The following is a 21,831-nucleotide window of genomic DNA, read 5'->3' on the forward strand; positions in this document are numbered from 1 at the left end:
AAAAAAAGTATATTTAGAACCTGTGTCTAAGTTATAAGGCAGCATAAACCAAAAGATACAAGGTTATATTGCCTGGTAGTGCTCGATTTAGCACAGGCAAGTCAGGCAACAGACGTAAAACCCTCATTATTCATGTGGAGGGGTAGAAAACTGGGCCAGCTGCTACATAAATCCATGTCACACTCACATAGGAGCCTATACCTATTTTCTTTGCATCATTCCAAGGACAGGAAATGTACTGCCAGAGGAGATTCTTTCAATACAGCCATTTCCATATTCTCCATCCCACGCATAATTTCTTCCTTCTTGTTTACAGAAGGCACGATTCACCTTGGTCCAGGCCCATGTCCCTCACCATTGGGGTTCCAATGTTCAGTTCTGCCTACAGTGTGAAGTAGCCTTGTACCAGTTGTGTTCTGCTCTGCCATGCAGGAGTGATTCACGCAAATAAAGGACACTGCTGTTAGCATTACCTTTGAGCGGAATTGCCACTTTTACAAAATCTTTCTTGGAGCGTTTATTTATCCAGTCATTGTGAACAAAAACATGCACAGAATAAGGGTAGAAATCTTCTTTTATAACAATTTTTTCCAAGAACCACTCATCTGATGGAAAATAAATGGGACATTATTCATTTATACCTTTTAAGCACAAAATATTCTGTGTACACAGTCATAAGTTTTTATCTTTGGTAAATCAGTAAAGTGTGGTTTTTTGATGAAATTCTTAAGGAAATAAGACTTCTGAAAATATATGTTGGCAGTGTGTATATGTATTTCTGTCTATTCCACTATGCTCCAAAATATTCAACAAAGTGAAGAAGTCTTTACATTTTTACAGATCTTGTGAAATTAAATGTAGGGATAGATTTGTTGTAATGATCTATTACCATCTCAAAGTATGGAAAGGCTTTTGTCTGAGATTTTTAGATACAAGAAGTCCCCCATAGGAAATTATATTATCAATATCTTAAAGGAAAAAGGATCAGGATTTCTACGACACTAGACATCAAAAAATTCACTCAACAGACAACTTTCTTTCTGGTGAGGCACTAATAAGGCACAAACTTCGGCTTAAAGTTTTATCTTGATTGAGACCATTGTGTTGATTCTTTGGAAACAAAGCATTTGAAGAGTCATATCTCTGAGTAAATTTGGTTACACTCCAAGTCTTGGTGAAGTGAATGAAAGTTTTAATGTTACCATTTAATGTTACCAATATATGGAAAATAGTCTCCCAATCAGTTTGTCTGAGTCTAACACACAGAGTCAGCTTATAATCTTGGGTTTTTTTTAAAAATATGAAAGAACGAGACTCATCTTATCATACTCTGGAGGAATCTTATCTCCATTATCAACATTATCTACAGAAGTAGAATATCTGTAGAATCTCTGTTCTGTTACCTTTAAAAACAATGGGCCGAAATTGTGGCCAAAGGATTGAATAAAATACCAATTCATGATACTCCTTGCTGTTGCTATTCATTTTCAAGAAATAAACTATTTTCTTTATCTCCAACATCTGCATGGAGTTGGAAGGAGAATGAGAAAAAATGCTGCAAGAATGCAGCCTTTTTATCTGCCATTCAACCTCACATATGCAGAATCCCTTAAAAAAATACATATTTTGCATGGATTAGAAGAAAAAAAGCTGTGAGATCAGAAGAGCCTTTCTTCCCTCTTCCACTTCCCAATCAAATGTAGCAATTTTATCTTCTTATCTTTATCTAGAATTATTCAGACCTGAAAGTAAATTCCTTTTTTTTTTTAAATTATCCACAATGTAAAAATGGAGAGGAAGACAAAAATTACAAAAGCTGCAAAAGCATGGTGTCATATTGCTTCCTGAAAAAAACCCCACTTTGTTGACTGTAATTCTTAAAACATAGTAACTATGGAGAAGAGTTTCACATATAATTTTACCATTTTGCATTTTCACAACATTTCCTAGGGTGCTTTTGCACATTTTAGTAAAACCAAGCTGGATCTGGATACTTGACATGTATAATCCGCAGAAATTATGAACAGCAGAAAATGGAGTGCAATTTCATATTTTCTAGAACTTTAAAAAAAAAAACCCACTTCTGATTTTTAATACTAAATTTAAGACATTTCTGAAGTTCTAGGATCTCCTAAATCTAATAATTTACTTATCATCACCTGACTTTAACTGGAAAAATTGCTGACCTTTTTTTAGACTTTTAAATCCAACCAGAACTTGATTCAACTTGCCAAGGTATACTGATTTGATTTTGAAAATATCCACCTGCAATATGAAAATAATGAAAATTATATTTTAGTAAAACTCAATATGTATCTGCTTTTGAATATTTATCAATTTAGCCTTGTGGTTGGTCACTGGTTTGTATCTCAATGGAATAAAATTTGTCTCGTTTATGCTGTTTCAATGCCTTTGAGCTCATAATTGAATATTACATGCTATAACTGATCTTTTCTGATCCAGTTAATACTACGAATTGAGAATTTCAGAATGCTACCGTGTTTAACAGGAAGCAATTTTGGAAACATCAGATATACACACTAGCAATAAAGTGCTTTTTTCTAGTACCTTCATGGACTGAAATAACCAAATGATCAAGTATGTTGAAAGTTACTTTGATCCAGAACCTAACTTGCAATGAAACTAGTGAATAAGTGTCTAATAATTCTGAAAATCTGACGTAATTTCATTTTCACTAAAATTCACAGTTAATTTAGTAGGAATTAAGCAAGTAAATGGGAATTAGGTGAACAGTATCTGTGAAGGTTTCAACCACTGTCCTATTAGGATAAGGATTCCTCATCAAAATCATCTCTATAATAGGTCAAATTTTCTACATACAACAGACTTGAATGATAAATAGACTTCATGGAAACTTTCGTTTTTTCCCTACTGTAAATCTTTATAGTGTATGCACCTTCTTGTATAAACATGTTAATGTACTTCCTTGTGCAGTCATCTTCATAATCAATGGGAAAGCTCACATAAGTGTGCACATTGGTACTGGGAACACACATTGCTTAGTGTTATTTGTTAGCTCTTTTGAACTGGGCCTGGAGAAGTGAGGTTTGGAAACATTATTCATTAATGGATTCATCTACTCTTTTGGGAAACCAGCTGTGAAATTAAATCTCCATAGCTAAGACTTTTATTTTGTGTGACTTCATGAGCTATCCTGCTGTAGACAAAAGAAGTTGTCTTGGAAAGGTTGCGTTGAATATGCAAGTTGAATACAACAATGGGGACTAGTTTGAAAACAAACAGTAAAACCCTTGTATTGTTCCCATAGTTGCATAGGCCCCAAAATTCATACTGTCTGTGAGAATCATATTGATGACAAGAATCATCTAAGAAAAAAGAGCAATTACTAAGAACATAGCATTAGTCATTTGAGGGAAAACTGGAGTAAAGAAAACTATGACAGAATGAACCCAAACAGTTGTTACTTGAAATCTTTTCCATAAGAAGAAGATTAAGGTGCTATAGCCCAGGATATAGAAAAGTCCTTTAGAGTTTCAGAGGAAGGATTTAGCCTCCTGAACAAGCCCTTTCAAAAACTGACACAGAATGTGGATTATACAGAAAAATCTTTGTGAATTTGCAGATAAGTTGCACTTCCACAAAACTGAGTATTCACAGAAGTCAAGAACTATTGTTCACATATTTTTCTCTACAAATTTTATTCTTAGCAAAGATGTAACACATTCTTACAAATAAAGAATTTTTTAAAAAGGTCAGGACAGTTCCATTTTCTGAAAGAAACAGGAATCAGTCTTTCTTTCAGTCTGTATTGATACCTTATCCATTGTAGCAGTCTTGCTGTTCAGATTTCTCTAAGGTACTATCCTTAAGACATACTATATAGGATTATTATCTATATCACCAAAAAGAGTAATCTATAAAATTTCCTACATTAAAAGCAAGATGAGCCCTACTATTCTGTCATCATTAATTTCAGATTTTTCTTGTGAAGTTTGAGCTACCAGTTTGATCAGTTCTTGATGAAAATGACATTGGGCACGTATATTCTCTTCCAGAATGGAGAAAGAAAATACAGGAATACAGAGGACATAATGACTAAGGTTTGGTTTTGTTTTCATACAACAATACTGTATCTTCCAGAATCTTTCAAAATCGTAAGAAAAGCAGATAAAATAAATAGAGGCATGTATAAAGAATAAATGAAGCATATTGCAAGCAGTTTTCTCTAGATTTATGCACTAGAGAAGACACTACTCTAGATTGGTTGGCAACAGTGAAATACTCTCTCCTGCCCTCCCCAAAAGAAGATTCCTATGAACTTCACAATTATTTTATGAATTCTTTAAAACAAAAAAATTTTCCAAGCTTAAATTCAAAAAAACAGTAGGGTCTCGTAAAGTATCAGCTAGATATTTCCTTTTGATCTGAAATAGATATTTCCTTTTGATCTGAAATTTTAGTTACTTTTTCTTATGCCAATAATCACTCCAGGAATTACTCTTCTAGGAAAAGCCATTTAATCTCAAAAAGCAACAATATGTTTGCCATGTTTAAAGCAATAAGTGGGTAGACCAATTGGAAACATGAAATAATAAGACTCTGCTTGAAATACTGACAGTGTTCAGGAAAGTTAACAAGAAAAGGTCATGGACTAGTTTAGATTGAGTGGTTAAAAATGCAAGATATCCTAACAGAAATGATATCAGTTCTACCAATCAGGCATATTTTAACAAAGCAGTGATGCCTCCCTGGACTTAAAAGTCTGGAATATTAAAATAGAACTCTTAGAGAACATTTAGTCCAACTCATAATTACTTCATCAACTTACCTGTTTTACTGTTGCACAATGCTGAAGATGCTTTAAACAACGTCACCTATAGAGACAATCACTTCTAAGTTACAAGAGAAAACTACGTCTGCGTAGAGTATAAAACCTAAGTATTTTTGATACTCTGTCCATGAAAGGCTTTCTGTATACATAAGTTTTAACAAAAAGACACTCACAGATTCAGTTACATTTTCCCTCATTGTTTTACCTGCCCTCTTGCCAAAGTGATCAGGCTGCTTTTCGAGTTAAGCCATCGTTTCCCGGAGTAACTTTTTTCTCCTTGTATACAAAGATAAACCTCACCGGTGGCATCTGCTATCTTCAAGTCTCCCGTATGCAAATGGATTGCGTATTCCACAACTTCAATAAAAATAGACATAAAACCTCAAAAAGTTAGCAGGAGAAAATACTCATTCTCTTCTTGCCCAAAACCTGCATTATGTAACAATTCCCAGTAGAAAGCATTGCAAATTTCATCCAGATCCCATACTGTACCACCAAACAAGGAGTACAGGTTTCTTCAGTCCTGGTGACATACATAACCCAAACAAATTCCCCCTATATATCTCCCTGTATGGCAATCTGCAGAATGCAGATTTGTTCTGCTCTGATACTACTCCCAGAATATCAGCACCCCTGGCTGCTCTTTGAGGCACAGGATCTCCTGTGTACTGTCTCTTTCCCCCTAAGGTAGAAAGTTCTTTTCTTAGAAAAATGTCATGTTTACGTCCTCTTTGGAAAGTCTGAGTTCTTCTTTCTAAGACTATTTACTGATATTTCTTTGTTACTTCCTTTCTTGTCTTATTTCTATTTATCACTAGTCAGACAATAATACCATCACAATAATCTTAAGTTAAAATATGTTAATATGAAACAGAAATGATGACATAAAAATGCTTTCAATATCAGCTTTAACACATAAATATAGAAGTCTCCTCGTATTTTGTATCAGACCCCAAAGAACCTTCCATTTACTGCACAATAACACATAAATCCAGGTCAGCTAAGTGAACTTTGAGTTTAAGGGAAAGCATTCCTGATTTTCTCATCTGTGGTCATAGTATAGCGATTAGAAGAGACACCTATGACCCCTATAGGAAGCTTCTGCTTCCTTGCCTTTTTCTGACACAATACATAGGGAAGTGATGCAGATGAGACAAGATTGCATTAATACCGAAGAAACTTCATGGAAAACTCCTATGTTCACTTTTTAAATGACCTATTTTACCTTCGGAGTTTTTCATGGAAACAAGGAACAAGAAAACACTTAAACAGAAACAGGTCACAATCTCAATATTCATTGTTATTTGCATCATTTTAACAAGAAGGAGTCCAGGAAAAAACAAGAAGGGGTTTTGGGGGGTTGGTTGTTTTTTTTCCTTCTGGTGTTGCGTGTTCTTATTCAAGTTATAATAAATCTCATTTGTATAGTGTGTTCATTTGTGCTCATTTGTGTAACAAGCTGGTGCTGTCAATTTAGGAATCTAACTTTGGTGGCTATATTAGGAATAAGATCCTTATGCAGTCAGCAGGGAAAGGCAGGTGCTGTAGAACACACCTATGATAGGTTCTCATATATTCTAGAGATAGACACTAGAAGTTAGGAGTCAGATGGTCTAAATGTTCATCTGCTTCCAACCACAAGCATCATTTCTTCAGCCTAAGGAAAAAAGCTATTATCTTGCAGCAATGCAGGTTTGTAAAACACACCTTTCTAGTATTTTTAATAAGGAGGAAAACATTTTTATCCACTGTAAAATGCAAAGTCACATTTAGTGTGCGGGTAATGAGCAATGCACATGTACCAAGAATGTATCCAAGAATGCTTATATTACCTCCTGAACAAGCACCAAGACAGAATTTTTTTAAGGACTGAGCAGCCTTAAAACCCAACATTTTACAAGTAGAGCTATCTTTGACTACCACTATCAGCCCAAACTCCCACAACCTTCATAACTGGAGCACTAAAACATAGACGACATCTAGACTGTGTGACATTTACACGCAGCAGAAAGTCTTTCAGCCTCACTCCACCACTTGTTCCTGCCTGGAACCTGGTTGGCTCTACAACAACTGCTTTCCCAGAAAAGTCATGTGTGCAAAGAGGAGAAGTGATGCTTTGGACAGACATGAATCCAAGGAGAAACTAAGAAGCACTTTCAGTTTCACAATTTACGGTACAAGCCAGAGAGCACTGAATACGCATTATTTAAGTCTGAAACACATATTTCAGTCTAAAGCACCTCATAGGATACACAAATATCTAAGTATACGTCCTGGAAACATCTGATATTTTCAGGACATTTTGTTTGTTCAATCAAATTTATTCCAAGTTAGAAATGGCCCAATTTAACAAAAGTGTACATTCTTTAAAAAGATATAAGAAATTTCTAGTAGGTTTGAGAATGATTCCCTGCACCCAGAAGCTAAAGCTGTCATTTTTTTTCCTGCGTAGGTGATAGGAAAACAGGGAGAAAAAAAAAATGTTCTGAGGATATTTATTTTTAAGCTTTTCTTACAGCTCTTTTCACAAGTTGGTGCTATTCATATTGAGTGTTATAATCAAAAGGCCTGAATTCAAATATTGTGACATCTTATATAGCTATTTCTTTATATGTCTAAAATGAAGAGGTCACAATACTGGATTAAGCGTATTAAAGAGTGGGTTTGCATACTGACTGTAAAATTAATATCTAAAAGTATTCATTAAATAATAAGGGCTGTTATCAATCTGCTAATAAAAGTGTGCTCATTGCAACAAACTTCTGAAATATCTTTGTTTCTCTTTATCTTTTACTACATGGGGAAGAAGGCTGGGAAAATCTGTTTGCTGAAAAGTAGCTTTATTTTGCTGCAGCACTATTCACTTCAGGGACTTCCCCTGGGATTTTTTTTTTTAATAATTTAAACTAAGGGCTGGGAAAGTACTTGTAATTGATAGTATCACTCGTGTTTGACGACAAGAAGTAAAACAAGAGTTTTCTGAGACTGGGGCCCTAATGTATCTCATTCCTTTCTTTGAGGCAGTTAGATGTGCACTGCCAGGTGAGAGGCAACATAGCTGCATTAAAGTCAGGGTAGCTACACAGACTTGCTCTTGCTGCAATTCCAGATAATTGAAAGCACATGAGCTGTCCAGGTGACGCTTTAGCATTTAGCCAATGGCATTTTTGCTTTCAGGAGAGTTAGGATATGAAGGTAAGATTCTGTATTATTCATCTAGAGTGTTGCCTTGTTTGTATAACTGGGCCATATGAGCGGATTCATTGGAGTCAAAAGGATACTTGAGTGAACAGGATCAAAAGAATTTGATCCACAGGTGTGATCACTCATTTGGGGTTGATTAGAAATCACAGCGCTCACATTTTTCTGCTTTTGTCCAGAATCATTAATATATATAATCACAAGCTTAGCATTAATCACACAAGTAATATTCAAATGAGATAGGCTCTGAAAATTAAGAATCTATCTCATGTTTTTCCTGAGTCAGTATTTTCAGCTGAATCTGCTGAATCTATTGATGCATAATTTAAAGCTCAGTGCAGTCATAATAAATATTTCCCATTAATTTTCTACTATATAGGTGAAATAACAGTATACAAAGCAACCCCTATGAAAGGAGTCATAACACAAAAGAGATGCTGGGAAATGGGGTAATAGTTTTTAGAATGAGTTTGGGACCATTCTACCAGATGAACAACATACCCAACAAAGATCTACTGAGACAACTGCTTTGTTCAGCCTTGTCATTCTTTGTCTCTTCCCAATCCTATTGATAACAGTTCTATTTCAGATATGAGTCAACACAGAGTGAAAGTGATCAACTAATGCTCATTCAAAAAGGGAAAAAACACTCCATAAATTAAAGATAGGAGAGTAAATACTTTTCTTTTCTTTCTTTTTATTTCTTCTTTTTTTTTTGGGGGGGGGGGGTTAGGAATGAAATTGAAATATAAGGAAGAAGCTGACATAAATTTTAGACTGAATTAGTACTGGGTATAGTACTGGGGTCGCAAAGAATAAAACTGATATTAACAACTCCAGTTGGAGATCTCTGGACTCCACAAAATAGTTTGTGAGAAACTTCCTAGGTTAGCAGGTGCTCCCATGTATGGAATAATTTTTGAGAGAAAGCATAAAAACATCTATTACCAGAAGTTTTCCAAGAAAAATCACCCTAACTTTCTAATATACCTCAAAAATTAATTGCTTTACACATCAGAATAATGTATTTCCATTTGATTCTTAGCATAATAGAGGCTTTGAGGGCTGTATTCTAGAATGACTTTTTTTTTAAATTTCTGGATTTTTTATGTGTAGTTAAAATTTAACAAGTTTGCATTCAGAAAATAATTGTCAATATTTATAATTTGCCCCATTTTTTTCATAAATAAATTAAGGAAATAGAGCTTTTTAACTATCTCTAGAATTACTATCACTTACAATTCATGATTGTACATCCAACATATGATACATTCAACATCCAATGGTTTTGGGTTTTTTATCTGATGGATCAAAACACTAAAATTGTAAGATTTTTCAGTAAATGAATACAATGTGGCTAACTTTTTTAAATTATGCAAACACACTCTAAGCCAGAAAATTAAAAGGACTTCAGTGTTTGTGTTCCAGTTTCAACTTTAAATTTAATGAAATATTTAGGAAACATTCCTTAGAGAATGGTGTGCAAAAGTTCACGTGGTCTCTTTTTCCTTTTTCTGGGCTGCTTCCACCTTTTTCTATTAGTTTCTGTTTAAGCAGAGCACTCTTTGTACTATAGACTCTATTAATAAACCTCTTAGTGGCACTAAAAGCTTCAATATACCATCTTTACCGTCCTGATCAATCCTCTTTATTCTAATGAGATGAATAGATGGGAAGCCTGTTCCTAAGTACTAGTGATCAAGTTATCAGTATGTAATTGGTTGTTCCTCAGCATATTCCAGGAGGGGGTGGCAGAAAGCACTTAATCATCTCTCTGGCATCATACCATTCACATGTGCTACTAACATGTAACTTAACAAATACTTTTGTAGAATATTACTTGCTGTACTATAAATTTCTCATTGACACCAATAAAACACTAGTGCAATTGAAATTTTTGGATATCTCTTTGCTGGCTAATTGTAACACATTTTAAGAATTCTATCTTTGCTTTGTAGGGGATCTTTGCAATTCGTTCATTCTTAAAAAAAATGCAATGTTTGTAGGTCATGTATATTTCTTTGTGAATAAGAAGATACAGGTAATATCACAGAGTAGATGATATTTTGTACACACCTTCAGCTGACATAGTGTTAATATGAAGAGATAATAAATAATCAAGAGCTAAAACTGGAACACGATTTAACACGAAAGAAGCCAAATACTATGTTTGGTGTCAGCAGTTAGAGCATCTGTCATAATCCTTCTACCAATGATTTCTGTTTTCTCAGCTTTCTTCTGTGATAAATGCATGTATAAAATCATTATATTCCTTAATATCAAATACTTACGGAAATCTTCATACAGTATTTTAGACCCAAAAGAGATATACTGGTATTCTAGAGACAGATCCTGACCCTAGTAACAAAAAAGGACATAGCTTACCAGGCAAAGGCTCCTGATCTGCATAGAGAGCTGGCAGTTCCACACATTTGTCTTCCTTAGGGTTGAACCAGCAGTCAAAAGCTAAATACATCTCTTCCATTGTGCCTGTGTGCTTCATATGCAGTAAATCTAAGTGCCATGGCTGTTTTAGCTCGCTATGTGGGCCAGTTACCTGAACTTTGAATATTGAGCCAATATCTGCCAGTTCATCCTATGTGAGGAGAAAGAGAAGATGAATGGGTCTCATTTTAATTGTGCCAGAACAAATGTAGTTGGTAGCTGTACGCAACAGTTGAAAAAACTTCAGTAGTTAAAGAATTGGGGCAGATTTATAACTAATACTATTTTTCTCCTTTCTAATCAATACAAAATTGATTTAATAATGTGAATGAGGAGACGGAATGCTTGAGGTTTGATATCAGGGAAAAAGCAATAGCAGTCACTGCTGAAATTTGTACTTGGAAGAAGGCATAGTGTTCACATATATTACACTGATTCAGTAAACTAGTTTCAGGCACAGAAGCTTTGGTTGACTTTTAAAATTTTGAACATTATTGGAAATATTTCTTACAACTTGTAATATAAAAATGGTGCAATTAACTATAAATTCGAAGGAGAGCTACTTTAGTTCTACTGGGGATAATACAGCATGTCTATGACATAACCATTTCTTGAGTAAGTGAAGGTAGAGGAGGCCTTACATACTATAAATATTGGCTTATAATTATTTTTTTCCTCTATGTGGGAAAAAAAAGGGAAAAACCAGAATTTGTCTTTTCCTCTTCCTTTCCTCTGCTCTTTCCTTTCAAATACTGCCCAGATAGTAGAAGTGCATGCGACCTGACTTAGCCTTTCCTCTGACAGGGCACTTCCAGTTTCACACTACGTTTTGTATTTGCCAGAGATTCCTGGAAAAAACTTAGGAAAACCTTCTGAGTACTCTTCATTTTGGATCATGTTTGTGGCTAGTCTAGTCTGTTTAGTTCCTCTTTCATTAAAGAAAAGTGGATCTTCAAAACCCAGACAATTATTTCTTTAGCTCAATCACCAAAAAGAAAAAGAAGGTGACAATAAATAACACAGGAAAAAAAAAAGAGAGAGAGAGAAACCATCCTAGAAAAAGCAATTTGTTCAGAGAAACGTGGTGGTGGGGATGAATAAGTTACATAAAAGAGAAAAATAAACTTTCTGTAGACTTCATCTTATCATAGAATCACAAAATCACAGAATATGCTGAGTTGGACAGGACCCACAAGATCATCTAGTTCAACACTTATCCCTGTACGGGACCATCCCCAAGAGTCACACCATGTGCCCAACAGTATTGTCCAAATACCTCTTGAACTCTGTTGGGCTTGGTGCTGTGACCATATCCCAGGGGAGCTTGTTCCAACCACCGTCTGGGTGAAGAACCTTTTTTTAATATCCAACCTAAACCTTCCCTGACACAACTTCAGGCCATTCCCTTGGATCCTGTCACTGTTCACCACAGAGAAGAGACCAGTGTCTGACCCTTCTCTTCCCCTCATGAGGAAGTAGTGATTCTTCCTTCCCCATCATCAGCCCCAAAAGCTCTACAGTATCCCATGGTATATTGTATGCTTACAAATTGCTTACTTCTGTGAGATCAACAAAACTGTAAATCAGTACATGCAGCATGGTATATACTGTGATATGCACCAAGAGACCAATTCACTTACTTAAACATTCTCAGTATGAGACACTGGGAGGATCTGCTCATTCAAACACCCTTAATGTTAAAATGTTGCTATCTCCAAACAAAAATGATGACCTATGCCAAACTACACAGAGGACTTAAAAATCAATTTGGTAGTTTAGTTTAAAGAAACAATTTATCTCAGAATTAAGTGGGTTATTGGCTACAAGATTCATGGGTTTTTCTTGCAATAGAGAAAGGTTGAAGTACTTTGATCTGCATTGCTTTGCCCGTGACTTGAAGTGGTAACTTTTTGCAACTCAGATTGCCGTAGAAGATAAAAGAAAGGAGTATTGGATCCTTCTCATTGCTCAGGTCAGACCCAGTGATATCCATTGTCCAGAGACCTGATGATTTCATGTTTGTTTCAGGCGGTTCAGGACTAAGAGTCAATCTTCTACCTTTAAAAATTATCAAAGAGAAAGGAAAGATGACACAATGAGAGAATGGCATAATGTAGCAGGACCATAGCCTTTACAGTACACAAGCAAAGCTCCTTTTACAGGTTTTGTTGTATCTATAGCAACTGTTCACTAAGAATAACACATCAATAACTTTTTTTTCCCCAAGAATTTAACTGCTTAATGTTCTTTCTGTGTTTAGAATACAGTTTCAAACGCATTTTTTTGATGCCAATGAATTTTCCTTGTCATGTTTGGAAGTAATTGCTAAGAGAACATTCTGTTACCTTTTAGAGGTCTAAGCAATTGTTCTCAAAAAAGCAATCAATGTTACTAAAACTAATTTATCATTTAGGAGCACTAGCCATACGTAGCATGTAGGCACCTAGTGTAAAATGAACAATTCTAATGAACTTCACTCGTAACTGGATCTTACCTAGCAGTATAATATGTACTGTAATGGTGTGACTGAGAGATAGTCTATAATAAACACACAAAATTATTTGCCAGATCCTCAGAAGATCAATATTACTATATCCCTCTCTTTTTCTTCAATAATTACTGTTATTCTTCATTTTAATTCTGTTTTAACCATTCTGGGGGAAAGGAAAATTATTTAATGGAGAGGAATAGCTCAGAAAAATGTACTTTTTGCAACCCGGAAAAACCACACAACTGAATACCTGCATATCTATCATGTATCGTGGACACCTTATATTTTTAAGCTATCTTACTCCCTCTGGACAAACTTTTGTATCTCATTTCCTTTGCACTGAATTGTTTTCACAGGATTGAAGGAAGAAATCTTTTACTAGTTCTAAAAGAATAAAGGTCCTGCTATAAGCGTTCTTTGCCAAGTACATCCAGGTTTAGATTTGCACAAATTGTGATGTAGTAGTAATTTCGAAATGAGCAGAAACTGAGCATACCAGAAATACACCTTCATGCTGTGGAATAATACCAGAGGTAAAGACTAGGCTCATTTCACTGAAGTAACTTTTCTTTGGATTTCAAATGAGATCCCAAGCTGAAAAGTGATGCATAAAATTTAAGTTATTTATCCCCGTGAGGCGCACATCCCAAGCTCCGTTTTATATCTCTCTTTGCAACGTGCTATATTTAATTTGGAAAGCAAGCGTTTCATATACAGCACACTGACAAGATGGAATTATATTAACTTTGACCTTACCAGATGTGGTTTTGCTATAACACTAAGATCAAACTGAAATTCACATTTTCAATAAAATGAGCATATTATAGAGGCCTGAAAGAACTGTAGTCAAACATATATATGTATATATGAACAGTCAAGTCAGTTTTACAGAACTTACCAATTGTTACAATCTCACAAACAGTCTCACATAAGCCCAAATGAGTATCAAGCCAATTCCACAACGGAAAGACCCATTCTTTGTCTGAATCTTGTGATTCTTTGACTGTTACCATCTTGAGATACATCCCTGCCCCATAGCCTTCTCCATCATGTCCTATGACCACTTTTTGCAAATGACTCAGAGAAACAGCTTCCACCAAAAATGAATCCACCTGAAAAACAGGGAAATACTCAATAAAACAGAATTTTGGTCCAAATATTCTTGAACTTCAGGGAAAATACAGGCCTGGATTCAGCAAGGATTTAAAACTTATGACTGCTTTTTTGTAATGTTTAACATAACATTTCCCCTCTGAATCTAAGAAAGCTCACACTGATAATACCTGTCATTGAATTCTACATTCATCAATAATGATGCATTTTGATCTTCATTTGATCTTTGGACAATATGGATCATTGCATCAATCATTTCCTATTACATTAAAATGTAATATGAAACTGTCAACCTTCTGACAGTCAGACAGTTATGACAAGAGTTTGGTTCTAATCAAATTTCTATCTTTCAGGGTATTTCTAGTTTCTAAAACTTATCATACAAACACAGATATATATTAACAGTTCTAAAGAAAAGTTAGAAATCTAAAAAGAGTGTGTTCACTCCAAGATAGATGTTAAATTCTTCTGCAATAGTCAGAAAAGCCTGTCTTTTTGTTTTCCTTGCAGAATGAAGAAAAGAGTAAGAAATAGAGAGGAGGAAGTTAAGATGAAAGTGGAGAGTAAAAGACAAGAGATGGGATGGGAAGCAGTATGGAGAAGGCAGAGGAAGACAAAAGACAAGTCAACTCAAGCAGCAGTGGATGAGAATAGGGACCACAAAAACAAGAAAAGGAAAAATGTGAAATGCAAAGAAACAAATCACATGCCCCACTAAATTTTCACTTGTTTTGTAAGAAAGCCAGATGTTCCATATAAGGCCCAGTCTAGGGCCAGATAGACCTGATGGTAGCTGGCAAAAGTTAGAAAGTTATGAACAACTGGAGATAAACAGCAATGTCTAGGATTATAATTAACACCATAATTCTGATAAAACATTAATTCAATAGTGGGAACTTACTAAACTGGATGTCAGAGCAATTAAAAGGATATATTATCAAACTGATCTGTACAAAATACAGTAGTTGCCAGTCTTATGCTACTTTTAAAATAAAAATATTGAAGCAGATTTTCTGCTACTAACATTGAAAGTACTTTCATATGACAAAAAATTCTTTCTTTTTTTCTAATAACAGTTAGAACCCAACAGCAGATTGTGAGCAGAAATCATTGACTTTGATAATTAAGGTATTTTAGGAAATAAATCCATGCATGAATATAAATTAAAATAATTACAACAGAGTGCTATCTTCTCTATATAAGCATAGTTCTGAGAAATATACAGGAATGAAATTTAGAAATTCTTTCAGTCCATTAGTGATTCCACTTTTACCCTAACAAGTGCTGTAGGAATTTTCTAATAAAATAATTTCAGAGAAATTTAAACCTCTCCTTGACAATGTACATTTTGGCAGTGAGTTTTTTCAAACTTCAATGTTCAGTGAAGGAACCTCTAATAAGAAAGTCTAATTCACAAGAGAAGAATTCTGTTGCTTTTGGTCATTGAGAAACACTGTTTTTATGTGCATTCTCTTCTCTAAGTGGAATTTTTTTCTCTTGTCTAAATTTATTGACTAGTAAGTCATGTGGGAATGTTCTTCTACAGGAACTAATAACACTGAAATTGGTCTGCTGTGAATATCTGGAAGATAAATTCTGTGAATGTTTAAAAATGTTTGCCTATCTGTAGCCAGATGTATTCAGAGCAGGCATTAAGTGACACTTAAGGCAGTGCTGACCCCTGCACATGTAAGATCGCATTTTTGTACCATTACCTTGTTTCTTTGAAATTTTCTTCCTTTTGTTAAAGATGTATGAAGTTTCCTCACACCTGTGTCCCCTCTTTTGCCATAGAGAGTGATATAAACATTTGCAAAAGTCTCTGCTCCCCAGCGATCGCCAGTATGCACAGAGACAACATACTTATAGACTGTACAAAAAGAGGAAAAAAGCTGATTAAGTACAAGGTATATTTAAAATAAAATAGCAACACAGAGTTAGACTACTGCTTTTTTTTATTTCTACAGCTACCAAAAAATCTGCTATTCAGTGATTATAATGCTAAGCTCAAAGAAGACTTTCTATTGATTTTCCTAGAAATTTAAAAGAAATTGGACAATTTAAACTTCTGTAGCTTAAGCTACTAAAATCTAGATAAATTCTGCCCAATTCTATTTTACTGTGCAAGATTTGGAAAATGAGAACTCATCTGAGTTAGTTCAGGGGCTATTAGAAACTGAATAATCTTTGCAGTAAATAGTAACTAACATAGGTCAAAGAAGAATAATAATAAGAAGGTAATGTCAGTTAGAATAAGAGAGGCAGATGTAACACAGCATCTGGATGCATGACATGACATACAAGTATAAAAATTTTACAAAATGCACTTATTAAATTAAGGAAGGAAACTATAAACTCTTTGTCTCTATATTGCTCCTGTATAAATGAACTTCTACACTCAGAATGGATTTTCTTCTGATGAAGATGTGAGAGACTAAAAAAAAATTATCACTGGCTCAAAACAACTTGGGGGGGGGAAGGGGGCAGGTCAGTTTTGCCAAGGTGGAATGGTGCTCTGACTCCATACCTCGCCTCCCTGAGAGTCTCCAGTGCAGCTGTCAGTCACTGGCAAATCAGGAGCACTGCCCCGCACCACACCCCCTGGAGCCCCTAACCCAGATCCCACATGGCTGGCAGACTGGAAGCTCCACCTGAGGGGGGGGTGGCCAGTAGTCCAGAGTAAATAAAACCAACAAATGCCATGATGCTTCCACATGATCACATCCCTGTTGTCCTTGGATTTGTGGTAGTTGGTTCTACACTGGATTTAAGGCAGTAGATATAATTCTCTCTTTCTCTCTCAACTTAAGTCTGGATTGGTTGGAATTTGCTAAGTTGATGTTTTGTCAAATGCTTTATGTTGATTGAATGTTCGCTTTAAGCTTTTGCCAAGTTCCCTTATTTTCTAAAGTTGGTAAATGAAAGTGAGTTATTTTGGCCTCCTGAAAATATCATCACATTTTTCCCTCATGTGGCCCCAAGGTATAAAAGAACTTAAGGCCACTCTAATTAATCCATCAGGTGGATTTTTGGGGCCTTACATCTTTTTGGTGCAAAAGCCCTTTGATGAGTTCATGGGGTGAGCCTGGGGTCTTACAGAACATCATTAAATTGCATACACATTCATGCTTACACAAAAAAAATAACCAAAATTTTTCAAATGTCATTTTTAATGTACAGTCTTCCTGAGTTAACATTTAACTAATGTAACACTATACTTTCTTTTAAGGTCGTGAATAGGTTTGAGGTATTCAGTGACTGAAAATTCTGGAACTTTAGTTTAGCAAAGGAGTCAAGTCTCTAATCACTTTTATCTCATGTGTAACTGCTAACTTTTCTGAACAAATGCAGTACTTCTATGTCTTCACATGCCAAGGCCATCTCCGAATATACCCTGAAACTCTCAGCATGGCAAAAAATTAGTCCTTAGGAAAAAAAAGAACTTTTTTGTACAATGAGGGTTTCTTCTGACACTTATGTTAGTAAGTAAATCTATTATAGGCTATTGAGTAGTAATTAAATAGTAACTCTACAACAAATCATTTCCATGGCTTTGAACATGCGCTTTTCTTTAAAAAGAATAATTATACTGTTCAATTTTTCACATTGAGAATCAGGCAGAAGAGTTAGCAACTGTAAAACTCAATATGCAACTTAACTGGAAAATTAAAATTTCTTAAGTGGTCAGCATTCTTACAGTGCATATATGAAGAAGGTTGCAATAGAGCCACTGAAGATATCAAATCCAGACAAAGCACTGTATTATATCTGTGGCATCGATTTATTTTCAAGCAGTTAATTTACAGTGTTTGTATCTTCTCGGTGGTTTTACCTGGTAAAGTTTTCTGGTCCTTGGTGACTGCAGGGAATTCTTTCACCAGCTCCTTGTCTTCTTTGTTAAGAGTGAGCCAGCAGTTACAGTCAAAGTTCAGCTCTTGTTTTGTGTGGAACTCTTCTAAGCAAAAAGACTTCAGATGCCAACCCTCAAAGCCTGGCACGTCATCACAGCTGACTCGAATCTTGTATACGTCTCCCAGATCTCCAGTCTCAACCTGCAACAAATAGCATAAGAATGTACTGTCAAGTCTGGTTCACATACAGAGATTTTCCCAAATCCCTGTGTAGAATTCCTAAATTTAACATTAACCAATGGAAAAGTTGAATCTGAGGCTGAGATATATGGGATGAGAGAATCAATCCTTTTTTCGTGGTATGATCATGGGTGAGATTTTCTCCCTTATTAGTGGGTCAAGGTTAAAATTAGAAAGACCTGTGCTTTTAGGCTCTTTAGTCAAACCTAACATAAAGCTGTGACCCTACGGATAGTGAGAACATTAGCTTAAAACTAAAGATTCTAATATCAGCAAAGTGAGGTATTATATAATATTGTATAATTATATAAAATGAGTTTAATAATGCTTACCATGAGCCTAGAATCACAGAATTATTTAGGTTCCAAAAGACCTTTAGGATCATCAAGTCCAGTCATTAACCCAGCACTGCCAAGCCCACCATTATACTATGGCTGAGTGCCACATCTACACATCTTTTAAGTACCTCCAGGGACGATGACTCAACCACTGCCCTGGGCAGCATGTTCCAATGCTTGACAATCCCTTTGGTGAAGAAATTTTCAATTAATTTTAATTTTAGGTGAAGAAATTTTAGAAAGTTTTAACTAAATTTTCATTTGCTAAATGATTTGGTTTAGAACATGGCACTACTTTACAACCAATTCTTTGTAAAAGAGAGGAGATATTGTTGAATAAAAAATAAATCATGAATGTCACAGAAATAACTCTGTAGGACAACAGAGTCCTGTTCCAATACTACATATGGGAAATTCAATAACTGGTTGATGCCTGTAGGCTTCTTAAACCATCCAACCTAGAGCTGTGGGAACTGGAATGGTTAAACTGCATGAAGTGCTAATGATCTGCATGACATTAACCACTGTTCAATAAGTTTTCTGAACAGTGGCAGCCTTTCACTGGGAAACTGCAAGAAGGATGGGGTGGAAAGTGATTTTTGAGTGAAACAACACAGAACTGTTATTTTTAAAAGGTAACAATTATTTTTAAGAAGAATCAAACCAGGAAATGTTGCCAGTGGCCTTGTTCTCCTGCCATATTGTTTGGGGTTCTTTTTCTCACACCAGTCACAACATAAGATTTGGTGACTTTCCAGGAAGTAAATCCTTTGTGCACCTTATAACATCACAGCAACAAATTGAAGTTAGTCTTACCCTGGGATTAGCAGCATCAGCAGCAGATTGGCTCCTAAAATAGAGCACAGACCTCCTAACAGGTGATTTATTCTGCTTCTCAACAGGCCTCTGAATTTGACAGCCCTTCGCTGCTGACCTCGCTTGCTTAAAGGTAGTTCATGTGTATTTGCACAGTGGACATATACATGGCATCAGCTACCTTATTCTTACAAGAGAGGAACCATATAAAAAATGTGGTTTTATAATTTTGGAAGAGTTGGCCACCATTATTAATAACTGTTGTGCAAATAAGGAATAGTAAAACATCAGAGTATGAGGAGGAACTGAACTGAGAATCAAGCAACCTGCCCAAACAATTTTACAGGAACTTGAACTGTTTATGATGTAGAACTTATGAAGAGAGGCCTTTGGTAGGAAGGAACTGCACTTGTTGACTTAAGAGATGCCTTTCAGTCTGAATTTCTCAAGGTAAGTATTATAAATGATTGGTATGCCACTCCTACAAATTTTCAATATTCAAGACATTGTTCTTTAAGGACCAGGGAAGAAATGCTTCCTATTGTCTGTGTAAGAGCCCCGAGGCTGCATGGAGCCTCTCAGCTCCTGAACTGTACCTCTACAGCACTCATAACAGTCACACAGCATTGGTTTTACACTGAAGAGGGCATTAGACTTGTCCTCCCTGACTGTCTGTACACATTCGGGCTTACAGAACTTAAGGCTGTTCCTCACTTGGCCTCCACTGCTGCACTATGAAAAGGGAAATATGTGGGCAGAATTCTATGTCAAAGTTTTTTCATTCATGCTCTCTGTGTTGCAAAGGATATCATTAGCTATGTATCGTTAGCTATGGTGGACTAAGTGGACTAATCCCTTGTAAAATATACATTCCACCTTATTAAGCTGAATGGGAATTATTTGGGTTCGTTGAGAGGAGAGTGCACATCTAAACTATGGTCCTTTCACAGGCAACAAAATTATTGCTTCTTCTCTTTCAGAACCAGACTACAGACTTTTAAAATTACGGCCTGCAGATTTTCTTTGTTGTACTTGGACCCCCATGACTAACACACAGCTACTCTAAATGCTTGAACAACTTATTTCACAAAGCTCTCTGTTTGGGAGTTGCAAAAGTACAGGACTTGGTTATTTTTATGTGACAAGGTAAGGCATACCTCACATTTTACTCTGTTTTCTGCTGCCCAAATTTGAAATTCTCTTGGTTTCTAAGTTGCCATAAATACATGTGCTAAAATCCTTGTAGGATTTTATATCTCACAGATGAGATATATAGGAAAATAACCCCAGAATACAGGACAGGCTATTTAAAAACCACAATTATCCCTTTTGTTTCTAGACTCAAAACTTCATTTATTTCTGTGACTGCCTTTGAACCAGAAAGCACTAATAATCATACAGTTTATGATCTGTGGAATTAAATACCAACTATTTTCAACTGAATTTATTAGATATTTCCCCTTTTCTCAAGGATTTGTTTTTTCCCCCACAGTTCTGGCCAGTACTAGGCTTTTTTGTTCAGCTCCATCATTGTAACCCAGTGCTACCATTATATAATTTTTGTAATCCTTTTCTGACCAATTTAATATGAACAGTTTTTCTTTGGAATATGATATACTGTCTTTGATCCCATAATTGGCTTTTCCCTCCATCAATGTCTATTAATTGATGTAACATGAACTTTGAAGCAGAGACAGACTTATAATCCATCACAAAGTATATATCCAGTGAATATCCTTGTTTTAAATTTGTAGACTATTTGCAAGAGGACACTTTACCTTGTTCATTATTATAATTTCCTAATTAATGTTTCCATATTTACTTCTTCTGAGCAGTTTGATGTAATATTCAGAACTTAAAATTTTAGGTGAGTTGGATGTGACTTGTCATATACTAAACAACACTATTTTTTCTATCACGTCTCATAATCAAGAGAAGGCTCTGACAAAACCACTGGACTTTTGAATATCTCAGAGACAGGTTACTGATGAAGATGATTAGAGAATTTCATAACATTTTAAATCTTTTATTTTTGACTCACAGGGTTTCTCAAAAACATCATGCCTAATGTAATTAAAGCTTTGTAAATTTTACTGTTTGGGGGCACATGTAAATTAGATTCTTTTTAATTCTTTTCAATTCTTTTCCCTGTAAAAAAAAGAAAGAAAAAAAGGAAAAAAAACATAAACTATTCTAGTTAATAAGGTTTGGTCAAAGCCTGTAAAATTCAGATGAAGAGCCTTCTGTCATATACTCTAGAAATCCTGCTGCTTGTTGTTTGGAGCATCATCTTATACTGTGTAAAACACATGGAGTATTGTATTATGTGATTTGAAACTTTCTGTCACCTCATGGTTCTTAACACAAAATAAATTCCATATTTACTGTGTATTTACAAACAGTCCTACTTGCAGAGCTCTACTGCTCATTTTGTACTACCTGTGCTAGTGTTTTGAAGAGTAGTTTTAGGGATCCCAATCTCACAATCTGTCAGTTGATGTATCTTCGCATTTTATGCTTCTC

At 35.4% G+C, this 21,831-nt stretch overlaps 1 protein-coding gene across 1 annotated transcript in view; it reads right to left on the minus strand.

The window, feature by feature from the left end:
• The window catches only part of LOC113963794 (lipoxygenase homology domain-containing protein 1), a 135,493-nt gene that overhangs the window by 35,024 nt on the left and 78,638 nt on the right, over positions 1–21,831 (minus strand). The window contains exons 27-34 of the mRNA XM_027675258.1: positions 17,896–18,115; positions 15,779–15,933; positions 13,849–14,062; positions 12,327–12,517; positions 10,400–10,610; positions 5,019–5,170; positions 2,187–2,265; positions 474–605 (exon numbers count right to left, since the gene is read on the minus strand). Of these exons, the coding sequence (XP_027531059.1) occupies positions 474–605; positions 2,187–2,265; positions 5,019–5,170; positions 10,400–10,610; positions 12,327–12,517; positions 13,849–14,062; positions 15,779–15,933; positions 17,896–18,115 (1,354 nt within the window). The remainder of the gene's footprint in view (positions 1–473; positions 606–2,186; positions 2,266–5,018; positions 5,171–10,399; positions 10,611–12,326; positions 12,518–13,848; positions 14,063–15,778; positions 15,934–17,895; positions 18,116–21,831) is intronic.

Source organism: Neopelma chrysocephalum, unplaced genomic scaffold (assembly GCF_003984885.1).
Source record: "Neopelma chrysocephalum unplaced genomic scaffold, ASM398488v2 Primary Assembly neopelma1_22, whole genome shotgun sequence".
In the NCBI taxonomy this organism is placed as follows: Eukaryota; Metazoa; Chordata; class Aves; order Passeriformes; family Pipridae; genus Neopelma; species Neopelma chrysocephalum.